This window comes from Canis lupus, chromosome 2, assembly GCF_003254725.2.
Source record: "Canis lupus dingo isolate Sandy chromosome 2, ASM325472v2, whole genome shotgun sequence".
Taxonomy (NCBI): Eukaryota; Metazoa; Chordata; class Mammalia; order Carnivora; family Canidae; genus Canis; species Canis lupus.
The window spans coordinates 67,825,446-67,851,181 of NC_064244.1; the positions used below are offsets into that span (position 1 = coordinate 67,825,446).

Sequence of the window (25,736 nt, forward strand, 5' to 3'; positions counted from 1 at the left end):
ATAGTGAATAGTCTGGTAGGATTTGGGCAGAGAAGGAAGATAAGGTCAGGAGGTGGGCAAGATCCCAAAAGCTCTTCAATCCCAGTCAGGGAGTCTCCGTATTCTGGATCCTGGAAGGACTAGGGGTGGAAGAGTGGCATTGTCATGTCTGAGCTTCAGAGCAGGGGGTGGATTTGAGAAAAAGGCCGGGGAGAGGGAGACAAATGGCTATCCCCACTACTAACAGTAATAACAGCTTCCATTTGTTGAACACCTGCTATGTGTGGCTGGCCTCATATTAGGCCCTTTTCATAAGCGATCACCTAATATACAGGGCAGGTGCTCCAACCGTGGTGGCTCTGTGAACGCTTTTGTTATTCCTCTTTTACAGACGAGGAAACAGAGGCTTTGTGAGGTCAAGTGACCACCCAGGGCCACCAGAACGGGAATCTCCAGAGACCTTGGTGCCATGCTGGCCAGATAGGAGGGTGCAGAGTAATAAACAGTCTCTGGCAAAAGGACATTTATCTGAGGTCTCAGGAATGGAGACGATAAGGTAGTTTTCAAAGATAACAGAGATGAAAAAAAATTTTTCCCTTTAAATCAGTTTATTCTCACACTGAGGATAGCAGTAATGTTACTAAGGTTACAAAGTGCTTCTGGGCTGAAACCAGTAGAAAGCCTCAGTCAGGGGAGAGGGCATTGTGTCTGCAAGGCAGTGGCTAGGGGTGGGATAGAAGGGCAGGGTCTCAAGTTCTGTGAGTCCAGCAGCTCTGAGGTCTCCCCTGATCAGAGGTGTGGCCAAGGCTCAGGGTTCGGAGGCCCAGTAGCAAGTTGCAGAGGTGAGTGAAGGAGGGGGTCGGTCTGAGTCCCAGCTGCATCTGACATCAGCAAGGTCAAAGTCTCTAAGGAGGGGGAAATATACCACCACCACCACTGCCACCACCAATAATGAGGACATGTGAAAATGTAAAGAGACACAGGAGTCCGCTAGAAGAGCTCCCAGTGGCCCAAGCTGGAATAGTTTGAGCAACAAAATAAATACGGCAGTGTTGGGCCACAACCCGAAGTATGAAATAAATATCCATGAGTCCATACTGATATTAATAAATGATTGGATAAATGGTATAAATAAGTGATTGAAAAAAGACAGATCTCCCATATGGAATTCCAAATAATTTATGTAGATATTCCACCCTCCAGGAGGTGGCTCATAGCTCCCCACTGCTTATGTGTGGGCTGCACACAGTGACTTCCTTCCTAAGAGAACTGTTGGGGAACAGAGTTTCCTCAAACATGATCAAGGTCAACATCAACAGTGATAAGTCATGTCGATATGATGTATGTCCATCCTCAGTCCCTGGCAGCCTTGGAAAAGGTCCACTTTTCATAAAACAAGCATACCCACCTGGGGTAGCCACAGCTCCGGTTCATTCCTGGCTGTCTGTCCACAACCCTGCAGGATGGGGATGAGGAGCCCTAGAGGACCCGACGTTGCCTAAGTGGCTGGGAGCTCAGGAGCATGGGAAATGTGGTCACTTCAGCTGCAACCAGGACTTCGAGGGGCCACCACATCCAGGGGTGTCTCGGGAGGGTACACTCGACCGGGAGAAATTAAAGCACACACGTTATAAGGTTAAGGATAACTACTAAAGATTAGAAACAGGAAAATCTAATTTCCAATCTTCGGAGGAAAATAAAGGGACTAAGTGTGATTTGATAAATCCTAAAGAAGGCAAAAAGGAACACAAAAGGAAGCGGGGAATTTGTAATAAGAAAGGACTATGCAGCCAGAGTAGAAATAAGACCAAGTGTATCAGTAGTCCCAGACATATGACTAGGTTAAACACATCGATGAAAGGCAAAGATGCTCTGATGGGAATTCTAAAGTCTAGCTATATGTCATGTACAAGAGGTGTGGTGAAAAGCAGAACTTCACATAAAGGTTAAAAATAAAAGGGTAGAGGGACGCCTGGGTGGCTCAGCGGTTGAGCATCTATCTGCCTTCAGCTCAAGGCGTGATCCCCGGGTCTTGGGATCAACTGCTGCATCGAGGTCCCTGCATGGAGTCTGCTTCTCCCTTTGCCTATGTCTCTCCCTCTCTCTCTGTGTCTCTCATGAATAAATAATTAAAATCTAAAAAAAAAAAAGTGGGGGTAGAAAAATTATACCAGGCAAACTCTGATCACAAGGAAGCAGGGTACTAATAAATTAAGCAAATAATAAATGAATAACTAATTACTGTAATAGTTTATTATTAATAATAAATGAATGAACTAATAAGTGAATTAAAGCAAAAGAACATATATGGTAAAAAATCTTTAAAAAAAAAAAAGGAGGGGGGCGCCTGGGTGGCCCAGTTGGTGAAGCATCTGCCTTTGGCTCAGGTCCTCATCCCAGGTTCCTGAATGAAGACCCACATCTGGTTTCCTGTTCAGCAGGGAGTCTGCTTCTCCCTCTCTCTCTACCTCTCCTCCCAGCTCGTGCTCTCGCTCTCCCTCTCAAATAAATAAACAAAATCTTAAAAAAAAAAAAAAAGAACATCGATAGGAAGGAAGAGAATATTTGGCACAAATAAAAGTTGTAATCTGGGATCCCTGGGTGGCGCAGCTGTTTGGCGCCTGTCTTTGGCCCAGGGCGCGATCCTGGAGACCCGGGATCGAATCCCACGTCGGGCTCCCGGTGCATGGAGCCTGCTTCTCCCTCTGCCTGTGTCTCTGCCTCTCTCTCTCTCTCTCTCTCTCTCTCTATCATAAATAAATAAAAATTAAAAAAAAAAGAAAGTTGTAATCTACCCAAAAGAGGTAAAAATAAATGAATGTGTATGCACCTTAAATGGTGTTTGAGATATAAAAGCAAGAACTCAGCGAAGTAAAGGAGTTGACAAAAAAAAAAAAAAAAAAAGGGGGCAACCCGGGTGGCTCAGCAGTTTAGCACCGCCTTCAGCCCAGGGCCTGATCCTGGAGACCTGGGATCGAGTCCCACGTCGAGCTGCCTGCATGGAGCCTGCTTCTCCCCCTGCCTGTGTCTCTGCCTCTCTCTCTGTGTCTCTCATGAATAAATAAATAAAATCTTAAAAAAAAAAGGAGTTGACAAGTCCATTAAAATCATGAGATTTAAAAACACCTCTCCTAGAAATTGATAGATCGAGTAGATAAAAAATAATTAAAAACACGATAGAGGATAATGTGGACTGATTCACTCCACATCTGTTCCCACATACAGGCGTGCTTTCTTATCTTGCAGAGGATGGAAAGCCGAAAACGATTTCCCAGAGTCCCTTACAGCTAGTGTTCCAAATGTGGATTAATTTCTGGCCCCGGGTGCCACTGTGCAAGATCTGGAAGGTGGATGAGAGGCGGAGGTCATTGTGCTCTCCCTTGGGCAGGTGCTGCTTACGAGCTCAGTGGGAGAGCCACTGGGGTTCTCTATGCCTGTGTCTGGCCTCCGGTTTTGTGAATGTTGGGACACAGTGGCAGCCAGGACCGTGCCGTGTCCCGATCTTGGCTCGCTACCAGCATGCCATATTTGTGGACTGCTCTAGTGGCGGTGTCCCCAAGCCCGGCCTAGAGTGCACTCTTGTGGCCCTTCCAGCAACCTGGTAAACACCCACCACCTCGTATTGCTGGGGTGGTCATTGTTTTCTGCACTGAACCCCTGTTTCTACAGTTTCAAGTTACTATAGATTATTGTGGATTTGAAAAACATTATTCAAAAGCTGAGATAATAAAGAGGCAGGAAAAGCTTATACCATTAAACTGAGACTTTACATGATTTCAAGCACACAACAAATATTAACCCTGACCCTAACCCTCATCTGTAAAATAGGGATAATAACAATATTTACCTCATAGACTTGATATAAAGATTAATATAGGTAAATCAAAATAGATAAATATAGGCAAAGCATTTAGATCAGTCTCTGGCTCAAAGTATCATTACATGTATTAGTGATCATGGTCTTTTTTTTTTTAAGATCATTTATCTATTTATTCATGAGACACACAGAGAGAGAGGCAGAGACATAGGCAGAGGAAGAAGCAGGTTCCCTATGGGGACCTGGATGTGGAACTCGATCCCAGGACCCCAGATCATGACCTGAGCCAAAGGCAGAAGCTCAACCACTGAGCCACCCAGATGTCCCAGCAACCACTGTCTTTTTATCCTCAGTACCATATGGTGCTAATAACACCACCACGTCCCCTTTCTTTGCCAATGGTGGGAGACTTCCATTATTGAAATGGACCAGAATAACAGTTCACCTGTTCTCAGGAGACTTGATCAAGTCTCTGTTATCATGACCGGAACATTCCATAGTGGGAGGTCTTTTCACTTAAAAAAAAAAAATCTTTATTTATTTATTTATTTATTTATTTATTTATTTAATTCATGATAGACATAGAGGGAGAGAGAGAGAGAGGCAGAGACACAGGCAGAGGGAGAAGCAGGCTCCAAGCCAGGAGCCTGATGCGGGACTCGATCCCAGCACTCCAGGATCACACCCTGGGCCAAAGGCAGGCACTAAACTGCTGAATCACCCAGAGATTCCCCCCCCAAAATCATTTCTTTAGAGCAGTACTGGAGGTCATTAGTGGCACCCAGTCTCAACTCCAACCTCATTTGTGAACCTGACAGCCAGATTGAGATGGATAGCTTTCGAGATGGATCACACAATATCTTTTTTTTTTCTGTGAGTTTTAGATTTACAGAAAAAAATTGAAGATAAATACAGAGAGTTCCCATATACCTGGCACTCAGTTTCCCGCACTGTAAACATTATCTTGATTTTTAAAGATTTCTTTATTTGAGAACGAGAGCGAGAGAGCGAGCATGTGCAAGCAGGGGGAGTGGCAGAGGGAGAGGGAGACAGAATTTCCAGCACAGTCCCCGTTGAGTGTGGAGCCCAAGGTGGAGCTCCAGGCGGAACTCCCATCTCCCCACCCTGAGATCATGATCTGAGCAGAAAGCAAGAGTTGGACGCTTCACTGACTGAGCCAGCCAAGCACCCCGAGATTATCTTGATTTTGAAATTCAACATTATGTCTCTGAGATACAGCCGTATTGATCTATAGATCTAGCACATTCCCTCTAACTGCAGCAGAGTATTCCCCCAACCTGAAAGCTGCTCCTGGCCTCACATAGTGCCAGTGAATTCCATTTCCCTCTCGCTGATGTCTATCAGATTCCTAGTTCCGCAGTGAAAATATTTACATAGCCGTAATGTCATAAATGTCATCTGGTTTTAATGTTAAGAATCAATCTACAGGCAAAGTATGGCAAACTGAATTAGCTCTACAGGATTGGATGTACAAGCTACAAAGCTTGACAAAGCGAAAAGGTGAGTGGCTGGAGGAAGGGCAGCAGCCGGGATGGGAAACTATTCATTTCACACAGAGGAGAGTCAAGAGATGCAATCTCAGGAAGAAATGGACATTTTAAGACTATTATTCAAAGTGGTGATAGTTATCAATAGAAACAATAGCAACATAAATATGAAAGAGAAAAAAAAACAGGAGGAGAGGGGGGCACAGGTGGTTAATGCAATCATCACAGCAGGGAGTGAATAGAGACTCTTACCATGAATAAGTCAAGTGATAGAATATGAGGATATTACTAATGTTATTAATATTATTAATTAGTAGTAGAGTATGAGATTATTCACAGTTATGAAAGCAGCGGTAATAAGAAAACTAAAAACGACAACAAACACGGTGAAAGAAAGGTTGCTCCCCAGAGTCAGGAACTGAGAGGACGGTTAAGCTTTTTTTTCTAACCTTTCAGTGGGGCTTGGGTAGGCATTTTCCTCCGTATGAGTTATATTTTTATATCTGATACAATTAAAGTAATAAATAATTAGGTAAAGGGGATCCCTGGGTGGCTCAGCGGTTTAGCGCTGCCTTCGGCCCAGGGCGTGATCCTGGAGACCCGGGATCGAGTCCCACGTCGGGCTCCCTGCATGGAGCCTGCTTCTCCCTCTGCCTGTGTCTCTGTCTCTCTCTCTCTCTGTGTGTGTCTATCATGAATAAATAAAATCTTAAAAAAATAATAATTAGGCAAAAATGTGATTCTGATTCTCCTCGGGGTTCAGGCACTTTCAGTAACTCCCCGCGGCCTGAGGACCAAGTGTCAACTGTCACACAGATTCCCGGCCCCCCAAGGCTTCTGCCCTCGGGTCGGGGCCCACCCACCCCTGCCCAGAAGCCCGGGGGATCGCGCCCTCTGCCGGTGCCAGGACGCCCGCACGCCCGGGGGCCCGTCCTCGGCGTCTCTTCGGAGGCCCCGCCCCCGTTTCTCACGCCGGGCTCCCCCCGCCCTCACGTGACCCCCAGCTCCAGCCCAGCTCCGGGGGGCATCCTGGGAGGGGGAGCCCGGGGTGCGCAGGTGAGAGCCTGGGGCCGGCTGGGCCGCAGGGGGCCGCAGGGGGCCGCCGGGGGCCGCCGGGGGCCGCCGGGTCATACCTGGTGGAGGTGTCCATCGGAGCGGGACGGGTGCGACGGGCACCCCCTGACTGTCTGCTCCCCACCCAGGGGTTAGGAGCTGCGCTTTCGGTGGACAGAGGACCCCTGCTCTTCGCCTCGCGTCTGCGAGCCCTTCGGTGAGTCGCTAAGTGTCCCTGTATCTCCGTTTCCTCGCCTGTGGCTGCCCCCATGAAATGAAAAAATGCACACAGTGGGTAGTTAAGAGATGGCAGCTGCTATTATTCCATCCCGTTTAAGCAAAAGTGGAACCGTCAGAGGTGGGAAGGCCTGAAGGGTGGCTGTTTGCCCTGCCTCCCCTGGGGCCCCAGGTCCAAGCTGGGGTGCGCACATGACTGGGTGCTGACTCCCTGTGGCCCCTGGGAGTGCCCCCCAGGTGTCCCCAGCCCAGTGTTCTGAACGCGCTGGCAGCCTGGCGCTGCATGATGCCTTCTCCTCCCTGTCTCCTCATGGAGGAGGCTTCTGCTCTGGGCCCCTGTAGGAGGGCAGACATGCCCCAGGAGGGGGCTGCGGCGGGCTCCGGCAGCGAAGGCCCAGTTCTCATTCCCCGTCGCCGCTGCTGTGGGCCTTTCCAGGAGAATGTGGAAGAAGCCAGCTCCGCAGCAGGCTTGACACCACACCTGCCGGGGGCGAGCTCTCGGGCCCTGAGTTTGGGCTGGCAGCAGGAAGACAGTCCTGAGGGAAGAGACCCATGGAGGTGCCAGCTCCCAGGCTGGGGCTGCTCCTGGGGCCACCTTGGAGGCCGAGGCCCACTGGATAGTCCTGGAGCTGTAAGCCACGGGACAAAGCCAGGGTTTGGTGCCTGGCCCCCAGCTCTGCTTCCAGCTGCCCACAGTGCCTGCTCAGCGGGAGGCTTGGGCCTCCGAGAGGCTCCAGATTTCTCTGCATGACATCTTAGCTGAAAGTTGACCTGGGAACCCTTGTAGCATGTCTGTGGATCTCCCAGAGAGAGCTCTGATTGGCAGGGAGAGGCTGGCAGGGGTTGGGGAGACGAGCTGCTCCAAGGCAGGAGAGGCCAGAGATGGTGTGAGTGGTGAAAGAACCCCCACCCTCAGCAAAGAGTAGCCCCCCAAAAGGAGCCTACCATCCTCATCAGGCCCAGCCCCTGCGGGGGCAAGAAAGAAAAACAGGAAGTATGAGGCCCACTCAGAGGGTGGGGAGGGGGCAGGCGGCTTCTTGTGGTTTGCTTAGAGCCCCAGTGGGGACCACCCCCAGTGTGAGGGAAGCCCCCCACCAAGTGCTGACCTGGAGTCCTTGGGAGACCCTTGCAGTCCTCTCTCTCCCAAAGACACTGGGTCTGGGCCTGAAGATCTGGGTGGAACTTGTGTGGGATGTGTATCAGGGACCGAGAAGTTGGAATATTTGCCTATTGTGGGGAATGGGGCCCAGCTAGGCAGCCCCCATGACCCCATGGAGGTCCTACTGCCTGATGGAGGAGAGTCCCCTCAGGCCAGTTGCCTGGGATCCTTCACAAAGCTCTGTACGGTGCCTGGGAGTGTCTGGAAAGGCTTCCACAGAGTGGCAAGAAGCTGAGTCTGTAGTCAGGGCTGGCTGTGATGGTGGCCCTGCTGTCTCATACAATCAGGAGGAGCTAGAGGTCACGGCTCAGCCAGTGTCCAAGGTGAGGCGGGGACAAGGACTTGCTGCTCCCACTGACATTGCCTCCAGCTCTCTGGAACCTGCAACCAGCAAGGCTCACTCAGGCCCATCCATGGGGCAAAGAAGATCCAAGTGTACCAAGAGGCTGAGGCGAGGCCCAGTGCTCCATGCCCAACACTGGGGCACAGACAGGAGGGCAGACAAGTCCAGCCAGGACCAGCCAGAGGGATCTAGCGCAGGAAGCTTCCCCAAACTGGTAAGTTGAGCCTGAGAAGTTGGGATAGGAAGGGCTTGGCCATCTTAACACCATGCTTGGCGGTGGAGTTGAATAGAGGTAAGCTAGAGAGGCTTTTAGTGGACTTTAGCCTTCCTACCCATTTCACGCATGAGTCAACTGAGACCCACTGTGTCAGGAAAGAGAACATGAACTACATTTGCTCCCATCTTGTGAGGGTTCATTATCTTTTGGAGTTGGTGAGTCCTGGGTTCAAATCTTGCCTCTGTCCATTTCCTAGCTGAGTGACCTTGAAATGTTTTTTTTTTTATTTTTTTTTATTTTTTTTTATTTATGATAGGCACACAGTGAGAGAGAGAGAGAGAGGCAGAGACACAGGCAGAGGGAGAAGCAGGCTCCATGCACCAGAAGCCCGACGTGGGATTCGATCCCGGGTCTCCAGGATCGCGCCCTGGGCCAAAGGCAGGCGCCAAACTGCTGCGCCACCCAGGGATCCCCTTGAAATGTTTTTTAAACTAAGTTTTCTCATCTATAGAAAGGAAATACTAATTCCAATTTAATGGGAGTTGTTTTAAGGATTAAATGAGATGGTGGTGTAAAACAATGTGCCTTGCACCGCATAAGGCACAAAGTAAATTACTTAATTTATGTTAAATTTGTGTTTCCTTTAGTGTTAGCAAAAGCCCTATAAGATGGACATTAGCTCCATGTTTCCAGGTGGGGAAACTGAGGCTCGAGAACATTAATAAACTCTTCCAGGCTCACACAAAAGAGAGTCAATGTCCAGTCATGTTCCCCCTGAGTTCACTACTTTTCTTTCCATTGCTCTTTAATTAAATTGTTATTTTATTAATAACAGCTTACATGTTTTTAAAAATTACGTCATTTTATTTATTTATTTTAGGGAGATAGAGCATGAACATGATTAGGGGGAGGGGCAGAGAGAGAGGGAGAGAGAGAATCCCAAGTAGGTTCTGTGCTGAGCACAGAGTCTGAAGTGGGGCTCGAACCCACGACCTTGAGATCATGACCTGAGCCAGAACGGAGTCGGACGCTTAACCAACTGTGCTCCCAGGTGCCCTGATAGCAACGTGTTTATATACAAGGCAGAAGGTCTTCTCACATAGTGGAATTTTTATCACATTCAATGAATACGTATTCTGTGCTGGGCACTTCTGTTTGAATAGTCACATGAAGCCCAGAGAAGTAAGGTAACTGGCCCAAGGTCACACATCTGGTAAATGATGGAGCCAGTATATAAACCCTGGTGGTCCATCCTGAGAGCCCACTGCGTGCCTGCTTCTGCACCTTCCCTGTTGGCATCACAGTAGTGATAGTATCTAGCCTGCTTACCATGTGCTGGGTACTACACTGAGCACTTTATCTTCCTAACAGGTCTGTGAGGTAGATGCTGTTGCTATATACCCATTTTACTGATGTGGACACTGAGGCTCAGAGAGGTGAAATGACTAGTTCAAGGCCAAGCAGCAAATTCATAGAACAGGGATAGGAACAAATGAGCTGCTGGGTGATATACCACTCTTTGCTATTATAATGGCATTAGAATGCTATTACATTGTTTTTGTAAACAAAACATCTTTCATCAAAAACATTAGTTTTTAATAAAAATTCTAGTATGTGTTTACCATAGAAAATAAGAAATTAAAAAAAAAAAAACACCCAGATGCCTGTCTTTTCCCTGTGCATGCATATCTTTTCTTCATCTAGAAATAGGATCACGTGAGTCAAATGTATAACTTGACTTTTTTGGTATTTAAAAAATTTTTCACAATAGGTGCCTGGCTGGCTCAGTTGGTAGAGAGAGAAGAGAGTGCAGGGGAGGCAGAGCGAGGTGGAGAGAGGAGAGAGGGAATCCTACACAGGCTCCATGCCTGATATGGGTTTCAGTCTCATGACCCTGAGATCATGCCCTGAGCCGAAATCAAGAGTCATACAGACATTTAACTGACTGAGCCACCCAGGCACCCTGGGCATGTGACTCTTGATCTTGGGGTCGTGAGTGCAAGCTCCACATTGGGCATAGAGGTTACTTAAAAAAAAAATTTTTTTCACAATTAATTTATTAACACAGAAAGAGGAAGCCCATTTAAATGCTTCCAGGCCCCATTGCCCTTCGTCTGGAGACAATCACTGTTAATGGCCATTGTTATGAACATCTGCCTCTATATCTCGTACATATATATAAATAAGCTCATGCTATGTTTCATTGTTCTGGGATTGGTGCTTTGTTTATTTTTCAAGCATTATAGTATTTGGAGATCTTTCCAACTTGGTACATATTGTTCTGCTGAATCTGTGCTTTTCCTGTGCCCTGTATGCAGCAGGCTGCAGACATTTGTCAGAGCCACAGGCGCTGCTAGGACCAGAGGATGGGCCGGGACTTCCTCTTCTCATTTCCCACCGCCGTCGTGTAGTTAAGAGTCCGAAGCCTGGAGCCTGGCAGCCTGGCACTCAGTCCCGGCTTTGCCACTATCTGACCTAGGCAAGTGGCTTCACCTCTCTGAGCAGAATTTCCTCATCTGCAAAATGAGGGTGTGAAAAGTACCTACCTGATTGGGTGGTGGAGGGGAGCAAATGAGAGGACACGTGTTTGGCATTAAACGCAGAGCCTTATACAAGATGAACATGCAGAAATGTTACCTGTTGTTGACCTATATACAGTTGTGTGCTGTTCTGAGTAATGCTGGGGTGAAGCTCCCTGGGCATCTGGTTTCTCCCCGTTTCTGATGATTTATTTGGGCCACATACCTGGAATTGGGATTCTGGGGCCTGCGCTGGTCTGAGGGGCTCGTTGGAGCTTCGTGGTAGTGCCAGGTGCCAACCTGCCTTGACGAGAAGGAGCCCACAGCTGCTCCCTCCTCCAGGCCCCATCCTTGACTCAGCAGCACAGCTTCCTAAACAGCCTGTTGCTATGGCAACTGATGCCAGCTGCAGGAAAATTGAGCCGGGGCTGTGACAGGGACCAGCCGGTGGTTGAGGCCAGGGCTGAGTGTGACATGGGCAAGCGTGGGCATAACGTCCAGCCCTGGCCCTAGCACCTTCTCCTGGAGGCAGCCTGGCTCATGTCAGGGGAAGACAGGTGGGTTGAAGATTAGTCCCTGCTTCTTTCTGCAGGGCAACTCTAGATGAGAGATGTCTCTTCTGTGAATTGTAGTTTCTTCCTCTATGAAATGGGAATCTGGTATGAGAGGTTGGTTGTGTTGTATTCTTCTGGTATGAGATACAGACTTTGCGAGGATATGACAGGGTAGGTTGAAATGTCATTTTCTTCTCTGTCCTGAGCCCCGTGGTGGCCAGTGAGGTCAGGAGCTGCTTTGTGGTGGAGTAGCAGGTGACGTGGGGAGGGCAGTTCTGTCACAGGCCCCTGGCTCTGCCTGTCACAAGCTGAGAGGCACAGAGCTCCTCTGGTCCCACCCAGGTGTGCAGGCTCAGGTGCGCTGTCTGCAGCTGCAAAGTGTCAGGAGCTGCGCGAGAGAGGAGTGTCTTTCTGGCAGATGGGTAGCCTGAGAATAGCTCTTTATACTGAATGCTTAAGGTATACCAGGAGCTTCACATGATGTCATCATCTCATATTTAATCCTCACAATAGCATTAAAAGTTAGTGTCAATACTCAATACTCCCGTTTGGGATTCAGAGAAGTTAAGTTAAGGTCACACAGCAAGTAAGTGTTGTTGTTGTTAAGCTAGTTAGTTTATTTAGTTAGTCTGTTGTTGTTGTTAAGCTAGTTTATTTATTTATAGCACGAGAGAGACAGTTTCAAACAGACTTCACCCTGAGCGCAGAGCCCGACTTGGGGCTCAATTTCATGACCCTGGGATCATGACCTGAACCAAAATCAAGAGTCAGACACTTAACCAACTGAGCCACCCAGGTGTCCCTGGACTTAGTTTTTGAATCCAGGCCTGTAGGCTTCCAGAATCTGTGCTCTGAGTCAGGCGGCCAAAGGCCTGGCTAAGGAGTTTGGATTTTTTTTTTTAAGATTTTATTTATTTATTCATGAGAGACACAGAAAGAGAGAGAGGCAGAGACACAGGCAGAGGGAGAAGCAGGCTCCATGCAGGGAGCCTGATGTGGGACTCGATTGTGGGTCTCCAGGATCACACCCTGGGCTGAAGGCGGCGCTAAACCCCTGAGCCACTGAGCCACCGGGGCTGCCCAGGAGTTTGATTTTGATGGGATTTTATTATAATTTGTTTTACAAGCAAGGAGCCTCCTCCAGGGATCTCATGGTTCAGTGTGGGGAGGTAAACAAGTAACCAGAGGTGGACTGAGGCCCAGCAGACCTTAGACACCCAGAGGGCAGTTGACTGTCCTGGGGAAGGGTGGGTGGCAGGGCTTAAGATAGGGTAGGGCAGAGGAGGGGGCTGTCTGAGTTGGGTTTGGGCAAAGGAAGTGGTTGTTCAGCAAGCAGAGAAGGTAGGAAGGACATATCAGGAAGAGAGCAAAGGTACAGAGGCAGGAGGTAGCTCAGAGTGTTACAGGAGTGGAGCAGTAGGTAGAATGGGGTCTAGAGAGGGAGGAGTGAGATGAGAGACATCAGCAAGGACAATATTGCTTGAATGCAAGTGGAAAAACTTAAGTGTGGTCAAGTATCAGGAGAGGATCTCTCAGGGCATGAGCTGAGGAATCTTAAATCAGTGTTTGCAGAGAGAATGTGCTGGGTCCCAGGCACTGTTCTAAGAAACTTAAATAATAATGGCCCTTGCATCAGCACTATGAGGTAGATACTGGTATTATTCTCATTTTACTGATAAGAAAACTGAGGCACAGAGATACTAAGTAATTTTCCCAAGATGATACAGATCCTGGGATGCCTGGGTGGCTCAGTGGTTGAGCGTCTGGCTTCGGCTCAGTTTGTGATCCCGGGGTCCTGGGACTGAGTCCCATCTGGCTCCCTGCTCGTCGAGGAGTCTGTTTCTGCCTCTCTGTGTCTCTCATTAATAAATAAATAAATAAATAAATAAATAAATAAATAAATAAATAATATTTTTAAAAAAGATTACACAGATCCTAAGTGCTGCCAGTGTCCCATTGCATGAGTATGCCATAATTTATTTATTTATTGACTCCATATAGACATTTGGGTTGTTTGCATTTTGCTATTATATCTGGTGCTGCTATGATGAAGAGCTTTATGTATATGTCTGGGTACATATACCCAGACATGAATATCTCCATGGAATATACCTGGGAGAGGAATTGCTAGGCTATAGGGTATATGGAACTTCAACTTAAACAAACGCCAGAAGTTGTTTTGGTTTTTTTTAAAGTGATTGAAACAGTAGATACTCCGACCAGCAGTGTATAAATCCCAGTAGCTCTGCACCTGCACCAACACTTGCGCTTTATGCCAAAATGGGAATATGCTATGGTTTCTTTTTTTTTTTTAAGATTTTATTTATTTATTCATGTCAGAGAGAGAGAGAGAGAAAGAGAGGCAGAGACACAAGGAGAGGGAGAAGCAGGCTCCATGCAGGGAACCTGACGTGGGACTCGATCCCGGGTCTCCAGGATCTCACCCCAGGCTGAAGGTGGCACTAAACCGCTGAGCCACCAGGGATGCCCTATGCTGTGGTTTCTCAATGTTGTTTTGATTTTTTTCTTTTTTTAAAAAAAGATTTTATTTATTTGAGAGAGAGAGTGTGCGCGCATGCATGCACACACATGCAAGAGCTGGTAGGGAGGGTCAGAGGGGGTTTCCTCACTGAGTAGGGAGCCCAACACAGGACTTGATCCCAGGACCCCAAAGATCATGATCTGAGCCAAAGTCAGATGCTAAACTGACTGAGCCACCCAAGTGCCCCTAATTTTTATTTTTATTTTCATTTTGCTGTTACTGAGGAGAATCTTTGCATACATTTTGGCCATTACTGTTAAGTCTTTTGCCAAAAAAATGTTTTGGTTGTTCAACTTTTCACTATTGATCTGTAGGAGTTCTTTACATATTTTATTTATTTGTTTATTTATTTTAAAGATTTTATTTATTTACTTATGAGAGACACACAGAGAGAGAAAGAGGCAGAGACACAGGCAGAGGGAGAAGCAGGCTCCACGCAGGGAGCCCAACGGGACTCAATCCCCAGGTCTCTAGGATCACGCCCTGGACTGAAGGTGGCGCTAAACTGCTGAGCCACCCGGGCTGCCCCTCTTTACATATTTTAGATCCTGTTCCTTTGTCTGTTGTATGTTTTGCAAATATATTCTCTCAAAGTGTTGCACATGTTTTTGCTTGCCTTGCAGTGTCTGTTGTTGGGTAGAAATTGCTAATTATTAAAAAAAATTTCATTGTAGTAAAATATGCATAACATAAAATTTACCATTTTAACCTTAAGTATATAGTTCAGTGGCATTAAGTACATTCACACTGTCATGCAGCCAACACCACCATCCAGAATTTTTTTCATCTTCCCAAAATGAAATTCTGTATCCATTAAACAGTAAGTCCCCATTCCCTTCTTCCCCCAACCCTTGATAACTGCTATTCTTTCTATCCCTATGAAGTTGACCATTCTTGTTACCTCATGTAACTGGAATTGTACAATATGTGTCCATTTGTGACTGGCTTATTTCACTTACCATGATGTCTTCAAGGTTCATGTTGTAGCATGCATCAGAATTCCATTCCTTTTTAAGGCTACTTAATATTCCATTGTATGCACTTTGTTTATCTGCCAGTGGACATTGGGTTGTTTTAACTTTATAGCTAATGTGAATAATGCTGCTAGGAACATTGGTGTATGAATGTCTGTTCAAGTCCATGTTTTCAATTCTTTTGTGTCTACTATGCCCAGAAGTGGCAGTTGAATCAAAGTGGAATTGAAAAGAGGTAGAATTGCTGGAGAAATTCTTAGTGTTAATGTATCTTAATTTATCCATTATTTTATTTATGTATTTTTAAAAATCTTTAAGGGGCACCTAGCTGGCTAATTTGGTGGAGTGTGTGACTCTTGATCTCAGGCTTGTGAGTTCAAGTGCCATATTGGGTGTAGAGATTACTTTAAAATCTTGAAAAAATAAAAATATTTTAAGAAATTCCTTTCCTTTCTCCAGGTCATGAAGATGTTTTTGTATATTGTGTTGTTTTGCCTTTCACAGTAAGGTCTATAATGTGTCTAGAATTAATCTTTGTGAATGATATGGACTATATCTTTTTTATATGGATACCCAATTGTTCCAACACCATTTACTGAAAATTCTGCCTTTCCTCATTTATATGCAGTGCCAGATCTGTCACAAACCAAGTCGCAATGTATATGGGATTAGTTTTTGGTCTCCCTGTATTCATCCTGTTCAGAAATCTTTCCCTTTACTAATACTATAGAGTATTAGTTATAGTAGCTTGCTGTTAAAAATTCTTGATATCTGGCAAGGTGTCTCCCATCTTTGTTGTTTTCGGGAGGATCTTTACTTTTATATTCCTTTGCACTTTCATATAAATATTACAATCGGCTTGTCAATTTCCACACACACACACACACACACACACACACACACACACACCTGTTGGGATTTTTGACTGGATGTGTATTGAATCTGTAAATCATTTTGAGGAGCACTAATATCTTTGTGAAGTATTGTACAACATGTTCAATCCATGAACATGGTATATTCCTCCATTTATTTTGATCTTTATTGTCTTTCAATAAAGTTTTATATTTTCTCCATAAAAAAAATCTTACATATTTTTTCCAACTTATTCCTAAATACTATATATCTCTATATAACTTTTTGTTATGGAAAACTTCAAATATATGTAAAAATAGACTGCATTGTAAGAAGGGGTTGGCAAATTATGGCCTGTGAGTTGGCCACCTCACCTGATTTTGTAAATAAACTGGAACACAGACACAACTATTTGTTTACATATTATCTATGGCTAATTTCATGCCCCAGTGGCAGAGTTGAGGGATTTTATTTTTTATTTTTTATTTTTTTTAATTTTTTTTTTTTTAATTTTTATTTATTTATGATAGTCACAGAGAGAGAGAGAGAGAGAGGCAGAGACACAGGCAGAGGGAGAAGCAGGCTCCATGCACCGGGAGCCTGATGTGGGATTCGATCCTGGGTCTCCAGGATCGCGCCCTGGGCCAAAGGCAGGCGCCAAACCGCTGCGCCACCCAGGGATCCCGAGTTGAGGGATTTTAATGGAGACTATATAACCAGCAACCCTAAAATATTTTCTCTCTGATTCTCTACAGAAGAAAATTGCTGGCCCCTGGCATGAAGTTTCTTGTACTTATCACCCAACTGTACTATCTGTTATTTTGCCTGAAAGTTGACATTATAGTTCCAATAATATCACCTAATATTCAATATCCAAATTTTTAATAGTCTCATAAAGATAAATATTTTTTATACTTTATCTTTTTAAAGTCAAGATCTGAATAAAATGCACACATTGCAATAGGTTGATATACCTTTAAACTGCTTTTAGCCAGGACACCTGGGTGGCTTAGTGGCTGAGCATCTGCCTTTGGCTCAGGGCGTGATCCCGGAATCCCAGGATTGAGTCCCACATCGGGATCCCTGTATGGAGCCTGCTTCTCCCTCTGCCTGTCTCTCTGCCTCTCTCTCTGTGTCTCTCATGAATAAATAAATAAAGTCTTAAAAAAAAAATAAGTTGCTTTCAGCCTTTAGGTTCTCTCTCCTTATTTTTTCTGTAATCTATTTTTTAAAATATTTTATTTATTTATTTAAAAGAGAGAGAAGGGGATGCCTGGGTGGCTCAGTGGTTGAGTGTATGCTTTTGGCTCAGGGTGTGATCCTAAGGTCCTGGGATCGAGTCCTGCATCGAGCTCCTTGTGGGGAGCCTGCTTCTCCCTCTGCCCATGTCTCTGCCTACATCTCTGCCTTTCTTCTCTCTGTCTCTCATGAATAAATAAATAAAATCTTAAAAAAAAATGAGAGAGAGAGAGAGAGAGAGCATGAGTGCGGGGGCGGGGGGACAGGCAGAGGGAGAGGGAAGTTACAGTTTCTCACTTTTGCTGGTGTATAAAAATGCAATTAATTTTGCAGGAATCCTGCTGGATTCTTTTATTAATTCATGTAATTTACCTATTGAAATTTTGTTTTCTGTGTGTCAGTCATATCATTTGCAAATAATGACAGTTTTCTTCTCTCCTCTCCAATTTTTGCATATTCTCTGCCCTCTTTCCTTTGTGCTAGCTAAGACCTTTAGTATAATGTTGAATAGAAGTGATGATGAGGGAGCCCCTTGTATTGTTTTGAACTTTCTAGGGAATGTGGTCACCTTTTCACCAGAGTATGTTTGCTATGTTTTGATTGTTTTTTTTTCCCCAAGATTTTTATTCATTTTATTTATTTGTTTATTTTATTTATTTATTTATTTATTTATTTATTTATTTGAGAGAGTGCTGGCACACAAGTAGGGGAGGAGCCAGGGGAAGCAGACTCCCCGCTGAGCATGGAGCCCTAGGCAGGGCTGGATCCCAGAACCCTGAGGTCATGACCTGAGCCAAAGTCAGAGGCTTAACCAATGAGCCACCTAGGTGCCCCTGTTTGCTAAATTTTTACATGGATGCCCTTTATCAAGTTAAGGACGCTCCCCTCCATTGCTGGTTTGCTCATTATTCTGAATGGACAGGACAGTACATTTGGCCAAATATAATTTCTGCATTTTTGGAGATAATGTTTTGGTTTTTTTTTTTTTTTTTTAAATAATGTGGTTTTTATTCTCTAATTTATAATTGTAAATTTAATGAGTTGGGGTTTTTTTTTTTTTTTCATGTTAAGTCAGTCTTGCATTTCTGGAATAAACCTAACTTGATCATGTTATCTCTTTTCATATTTTCTGAATTCATTTTCATAATATTTGGCTTGGATTTTTTGTATTTCTATTGATGAGTTAATTGACCTGAAATGATTTATTCTCATCTGCTTTATAAGGTTTTGGTGTCCAGGTTTTGCCTCCTAGAATGAATTGGAATGTTTTCTCCTTTTCTGCTTGCTGCAGGAATTTGTATAAGATTGGAATAATTTGTTCTTTGAACATTTTGGAAGAGTCACTGGTAACAAAGAGGCTGGACTGGTGTTTTCTTTAGGGATGAGGTCTCCTTTCTTACTGATTTAATTCATTCTATGGCTAGAGGTTTATTCATTTTTCTTTGAGTCAATTTTGGTGAGTTGTATTTTTCTAGAAATGTATCCATTTAATCTGAGTTTTTCAAATTTATTGGCAAGTTGGCATAAAGCATTTTATGATAGCATCTTATCTTTTTAATATCAGTGCACTTGTGATTACTCATCCCAGATATGGTCTAGTCGTATCATCCCTCTTTTCCTTATTCTTGCCAGATATTGTCTATGTTTTGAGGCTGTTCAAAGAACTGATTTTTGGTTTTGTTGATCCTCTCCATTGTATGTTTGTTTTTAGTGTCATCTTTCTTTCAATTTATTTTCTTATTTTATAAAATCTTAAGAATTATGCTGAATTTATTAATTTTGTCTCTTTTCCCTTTCTAATAAAGTCATTTGAAGCTATAAAGGAACCTGTAATTATCACCTTAACTGCATACACAGACTCTAATGCATAATGTTTCTTATCATTCAGTTACTAATATTTCATAATATTTATTACAATTTTTCTTTGATTTACACATTATTCAGAAATGTTTTCCTTAATTCCTATTCCTCTAGGCTTTTTTCTTTTTTTTCTCTCTTTCTCTTTGTTATTGCTTTCTAACTTAATCAGTGTGGTGTGAGAATGCAGTTTTTATCTGAGTTGTCTGATATGGTGGCCACTAGCCCCTTGTATCTTTTGAGCATTTGAACTGGTCAAAATTGAGTAAGTGTAAAGACAGTACCAAAAAAATGTAAAAGTCTAATAGATTTTTATATTGATTACATATTGAAATTGTAATATTTTGGGTATGTTGAATTAAATACAATATAAAGTTAATTTTTTAGAGCAGAGGAAGAGGGAGGGAGAGAATCTTAAGTAGGCTCCACACCCAGGGTAGAGCCCAATGAAGGGCTTGACCTCACTACCCTGAGATCATGACCTGAGCCTAAATCATGAGTCTGACACTCAACCAACTGAGCCACCCAAGTGTCCCTAAAATTAACTTGTTTCTTTTTACCTTTTTCTTCCTGTGGCTACCAAAAAGCTTGAAAGTACAAAGCTGATGTTTATACTTCTATTGGGCAGTGCTGGTCTAAAAAAGTACTAATCTTTTGAAATTTGTTGAGATTTGCTTTATGGTCCAGGCTGTGCTTAATTTTATCTGTCGCATGTATCCTTGAAAAGAATATGTGTTATCTATTTGTGAAGAAGAGTGTTCTATATATGTGCACAGGTGAAATTTTTAAATTGTTTTTATCAAGGGTGCCTGGGTGGCTCAGTTAGTTAAGTGTCTGCCCTGGGCTCAGGTCATGATCCCTGCTGGGGTCCTGGGATGGAGCCCCATGTCAGGCTTCCTGCTCAGTGGGGAGCCTGCTTCTCTTTCTTCCTCTGCCCCTCCCCCTGCTTGTGTTCTCTCACTCTCTGTCAAATAAATAAATAAAATCTTTTAAAAAGATTTTAGGGGATCCCTGGGTGGCTCAGCGGTTTGGCGCCTGCCTTCGTCCCAGGGTATGATCCTGGAGTTCCCGGATCGGGTCCCATGTCAGGCTCCCTGCATGGAGCCTGCTTCTCCCTCTGCCTGTGTCTCTGCCTCTCTCTCTGTGTCTCTCATGAATAAATAAATAAAATCTTAAAAAAAATAAAAATAAAAAATAAAAAATATTTTAAAAATAAATTGTTTTTATTAAATCTTTTTGGATCTTTACTGTTTTGTCCATCAGACAGATCAACAGTTAGGGAGATACATAAGAATTTCTTGCTATAATGGTGGGTTAGTCTTTTTCCTTGTAGTTTTGTCATTTTTTGCTTTGTATTTCTTATGTTATTAGGTGTTTATAAGTTTTTTTTTTTTTTTAGGTGTTTATAAGTTTAGACTTGTGGTAGCTTCCTGATGAAACTGCTTGTCTTTATGTAGTGAGGTCTTTGCCCCTAGTTATTTTTTTCCTTGAAATTTGTTTTATCAGATATTAGAATAGCAACAAAGATTTATTTTGCTTCGTATTTGCCTGTTTACATATTATTCTATTTTTTCTCATACTCTTTTTTGCATTTTTGTATTTTAGAAATGGGTCTTATAAATATCCTTTCATTGGGTTTTCTTTTTTAAAGGTCTGATTTTTTTTTATTTATCTCAAAGATTAGTCCATTTTCATTTGTTGTAGCTACTAACTTATTTGAATTTATTCCTACTCTCTTTTTTTGTGCTTTGCGCATATATATATATATATATACTGCCTTTTCTATACTTTTCTTCCTTTTATTGCCTCCCTTTAGATGGATTATTTTTTCTTATTCCTTTTTATTCCTCTAGTAGTTTGGAATTTTCTATGCTCTGTTTATATTCTTTTGTTGGCAATTTTGCAAATTTTAAAATGAATACTAACTTGTCAAAGTTTAAAGGTAGTTACTACCATTATCTGCCTTGGAAATGATATAGGGATCCTGGAATATTTCAATTAAATGTAGTTAATTACATTTAATTGCTTTAAATGTGCCTTTCTAATATATGTATTATTATCTAGTAAATTGATCCTATCTTATTTTTTAATCCCCCAATTACACACTGTTATAGTTTCATATGATCAATGTTCATTTAGATTTAACAACATATTTGTTATTTTCTTTGCTCAAAATTCCTCCTTGCATCTCAGCTTTCCTCTCAGGTATTATTTTTCCTTTCTGCTGCTTCAGGTTCATCCTTTAAACATTTCGTTTCTTGAGAAAAATAAAATTATCAAGGATAATAATTCTCTTGGTTTTCTCTAGGATACCTTTGTTTGATCTTCATTCTCAAAAAATATTTTGTCTGGGTCCCCAGTTGATGGTTATTTGCTTTAAGCAGGTTAAAAATATTATTCTTCTATGTTTTGTCTTCCATTGTGACTGTCAAGAAGTTAGCTGTTAGTCTAATTGCCATTCTTTGTACTAAAAATGTCTTGGCGAGAGGCATTTATAGCACATGGTTAAAGGTGTAGCCTCTAGAATCAGACTGCCTGGATTTAAATCCCAGCTCTTTGGTCTGGTGGCTGTGAGACACAGAGCAAGCTGATTAACCTCTCTGTGCCTCTGTGACCCTCAGTTTCCTCTTCTGTAAAATGGAGAAGCAGTCCCTAGTTTACAGGGTTTTGGTGAGGATGAAATGAGCTAATGTAAAACATTCAGAAGCATGGTGGCACAATTTCGTGCTATTGCAGTGTTAGCTGCTGTTTTTTCTCTTTATGCTCTTAGGCTCTCCTCTTCACTGGTGTTGGGCAGCTGCACTATGTTGTGTCAAGGTGTGGATTTACTTTTACTTACCCTGTTTGAGATTCGCCGAGCTTTCTGTGAATTGTTGCCTCTTACCAATTCAGGAAAAGTCTTAGCCATGTATCTTCAAATCCTGCCTCTGCCCAGCTCTCTCTCCTCTCTCCTGGAACTTCATTTCAGTCCGATCAATTAATCAGTTAGTCCCTATTCCCTCTGTCCTTCTGTCTCTTTCACTGTGTTTCACAGTCTCTGTGTTGCAAATACTCCAGATGATTTAAAATCTGTCTTCTCGTTCTCCAACTTATTCAGCTGTGTCTAATACGCTATCAAACCTACATATTAACGTCTTACATTTTAGTGATTATTATCTTCTCTTTATTTCCAGAAGCTTGTTCTCAACCAGAGCTGCTTGGTTACAGTTGAATATGGTTTTGCCCCTCGTTCATACGTTTGAATCCTTTTGTTTTGTTAAACACATTACACATATTTTGTATTCTAGTCTGATAAATCCAGCGTCTAAAGTCTTTGCTGGTCAGGTTCGGCTGCCTGTTGTTTTGCAGCCTCATAACGCTGATGTAGACACCCCCAGACAGGGGCCTGTCAGAAAGTTTTCAGCCATGGAGGGTAATTCTTTTTTTTTTTTTTTTTTCAGATTTTATTTATTCATAAAAGACATAGAGAGGGAGGCAGAGACGTAGGCAGAGGGAGAAGCAGGCTCCATGCAGGGAGCCTGATGTGGGACTCAATCCCAGGACCCCAGGATCATGACCTGAGCCAAAGGCAGATGTTGAACCACTGAGCCACCCAGGTGCCCATGGAAGGCAATTTTAAATATCTTCCCTGCTTTCCTTCCCAGATGTCCCATTTTCTCCCCTCTTCCCTTTCCTCAATTTACTTTTTTGAAAGGCTGATTCATTCCCGTGGTTTAAAAAAAAAAAAAAAAAAAGTGAAAAGTCTCCATTCCAGCTCCCTGTCCCTTTCTTACCAGCAGCCTCTGTTTTTAGGTTTGTGGACACTTCCAGAGATATTTGATGCAGATTCAAGCAAATAAATTTAAAATTTCTTTCTCTTTTAACACAAATGGCAGCACACTACATACATTGTTCTAAACTTGTTTTGTAATTTAAAGAATATGTCTCTGATTATAAAAGAAATACATGCTCATTTTGAATAACATAAATACCCAAGTGCCTACAAGCAGAAAGTGAAAGTCCCTCTGGAATTTCATTCCCCAGAGATAACCTCCATTACACGTCTATAAATATATATTTACATAAATGGGCTTATGCAACATACTGCTCTGTAACCTATTTTTTTCCCTCCAAATAATAAGCCTTGACATCTTTCCATGAATCTTTCCACATCTGTCCGTGTTGTCTATATAGCCCGCAGTTCAGCGCCTGGTCTTGAGTCAGATGGAAGTATGTTCAAATCCTAGCTCTGCTCCTTAGTAGCTGTGGGATTTTTCAGATCCTCTCTGACCCTGTTTTCCTCATCTGTAAAATGGGGGTAGAAATAGTATATACCTCATGGTGTTGATCTGAGGCCTTAATAAGATCATGTATGATGTGTTTCTTCCTTCAGGGGCAGCTACTGTATAAGCCTCTGATGAATGATAATTTTTATTATGACTCTTTTTAGTGGCCAGTTAGAATCCACAGTATGATATGTCACGGTTTATTAACCATTTCCTTTTTGATGAACATTGGAGGGTACTCATTTGCTTTTTGTGGGTTTGGTTTTGTTTGTTTGTTTGTCTTTGCCAATCCCATGAACACTGAACATCTTTCTCTTTTGTGTGAGTGTCTTCTTGTGAACTCCCTACAGTGGGGTCACTGGCCCTCTGAATCCTAATCTCTACATCCTTTCTCTCCAAGGAGGAAATGAAAATGCCCCATGGGGTGAAGCACGTGTGTTACGTAGGTTTTTGCTTTTATTACTGCTCTTCCTCCTCCCCGTCCTCAGGTCTGGTGGGGTGGGAGGGGTCGTTCACATCAGAAGCCCCTCTGGCCTGCTCTGTAGTACTCCCCACTTCTTGTGATGCTGAACCTAGGACTTCCAGTTTCCCCCAAACTTGGAACCTCACCATTCATGACAATTCACTCAAAGGTTAGATTTCAGACCCATCTACTTTCACAATAGTTCCCCATGGTTTGCAATAAATTAAAAGAATCAAAACATACTTGAAATTGGAGAGGAGCCTTAAAGTAAGAGAGAAAGGAGAAAAAAGGGAAAATCTTGATGTGATAACCTCTCACCCTCTGCCAATCCTGGAAAGGTACAACAAAGTTAATGCTGAGCTTCCCAGCAGCCAAAGCAAAAAGGGCAAGAGGATAGATTCTATAGCTCACAAAAAGACCAAAAACCACTCTGCACCTTGAAATACTTATAAAGGGCTGAGGGTGAGAGGGGAAGATGAGAGGGTGAGAATAAAGACAGATTTCTCTCCTGTCACAGAGACCATGTAGTCAGCAAACATTTCTTGAATGCTACTTTGTGTCAGGCCTATTCTAGGCAGTGGGAATAAAGCGGGACCAAGACATCTAGTTCTCTGTCCTCATGTTGCTTGCAGTGCATTGGGGGAAAGAGACTAAAACAAGTACAGGTGAAGTGAGGTCTGGGAAGGGCCTCGCTGCTCAGTTCTGAAGTGCTTTCCTACCCCTGCAGCTTGGTTCCGGGCCAGTGATCCACCTCCTGGGGGCCATCAGCCATGGCCAGGCAGGGGAGCCTCAGCCTCCAAAGCTGGAGGTTCTGGAGAACATGATGGAGGTCAGCTTAGCATCACTGGTCCAGAGGCCCAGAAGGAAGGAAAGGTCCATGGCCCAAGGCCCCAGCAGGTGCCAGGTACGGAGCAGGTTCTTCACACAGGCAGCGTTACATAATCCCTGCTGAGACACACGTTCACACCTGCCTCACAGAGATGTCACTGCCACTACACAGGTGTGACTGGCTCATGGTCACACAGAACATGATAGCCAGAGACAGGATTAGACCGCCACTTGTCTGGCTGGGCGGTGGTATGTGTGTCTGTGTGTCCTTTGTCCTGTACTCCTGAATTCAGGAGCGTGACTGGAGCAAGGCAGGGGCTGAGCTTCCAGTGCATTCAGAGAAAGAGCAATCACTGATCTTTGTTCCTGGCTGACCAGCATGTCCTGCCATCGTCAGGCCCTCTGGCCCCCTCCCTCAGCAGGGATGCATGGGCCCCTGGTGGCCTCTGACTTCTTTTGCCATCTGAGGAGTCATTCCGTTCCCCTCAGCGACAACCCCCCCCCCCCCCATATCCTCTTTCTCTGGCAGGAGGGAGCTCCTGTTCAGGAGGCCTGGCCTGAGTGTCCTGGGGTAAGTGCTGCTTCCCTGCCCAGCATGGCTCAAGGAGAAGGTGGGGAGGTGATTGGGGGAGCAGCTGCTCCCAGATCATGGCTTCAGTTTCCCCTTCCCCACAGTCTGTCCCTGTCAAGGCTGAAGAGGAGGAGCCTGGTGAACAAGATGGAGGAGAAGACTCGGGTGAGGGGCTGTGGACTTGTCTTCCAGGGGCTGCTTGGGACTGTCAGGGCCTCCTGCCCAGCTTCTGGCCCCAGCCCCTGCTAGCACTCTTTCTTCTCTCACCTCTGATCCCCCACTCCCACCACCTTCAGTCCTTCCCCAGAGGGATGGGGGCTGCCAGCTGCCTGGGACTGGATCCTAGACATCTCAGGTCCCTAAGGGTGGGACCCCCCGTTGCCTGCCTAAACCCCTCAGCATTGAGTTACCCCCTCCTCTTGCTCTGCTGCATCTCATGGGAATTTGTGACTCTTTTCTGTAGCTCAGCTTCAGCCTCAACAGGAGAAGCTATCCTTGGATGTTGGGGTACGGAACACTGTGGTCCATGCCATGCAAGAGGTGCTGCGGAGCCGGTAAGGTCTCATTCCCCACTTCCCTGACATCCGTGACATCCTGAGAGCCGTGCTCACCTCCCCGGCCCATGCCATGTTCTCAGGGCTTCTGAATGTCTGACTAACCCCATTTTGTAGCTGTAAAGTCTTTTGCCAGCACAGTGAGCTGGTGGAGAACTGACATTTGAACCTGGGTCTCTCTGGCTTCAAGGTCATGCTCTCCCAT

The 25,736-nt window shown here is 44.2% G+C and overlaps 1 protein-coding gene across 16 annotated transcripts in view; it reads left to right on the plus strand.

The window, feature by feature from the left end:
* The window catches only part of SPOCD1 (SPOC domain containing 1), a 71,488-nt gene that overhangs the window by 36,729 nt on the left and 9,023 nt on the right, over positions 1-25,736 (plus strand). For 10 of the 16 annotated variants that reach the window (XM_025447620.3, XM_025447618.3, XM_025447623.3 and 7 more), the window contains 7 exons: positions 6,507-6,574; positions 8,041-8,310; positions 23,516-23,557; positions 24,306-24,482; positions 24,936-24,977; positions 25,082-25,142; positions 25,441-25,531. In XM_025447620.3, the coding sequence (XP_025303405.3) occupies positions 6,507-6,574; positions 8,041-8,310; positions 23,516-23,557; positions 24,306-24,482; positions 24,936-24,977; positions 25,082-25,142; positions 25,441-25,531 (751 nt within the window). Of the gene's footprint in view, positions 1-6,275; positions 6,361-6,506; positions 6,575-8,040; positions 8,311-23,515; positions 23,558-24,305; positions 24,483-24,935; positions 24,978-25,081; positions 25,143-25,440; positions 25,532-25,736 lie in introns of those variants that run through there. The other 6 variants (XM_025447638.3, XM_025447625.3, XM_025447632.3 and 3 more) reach the window with 6 other exon arrangements.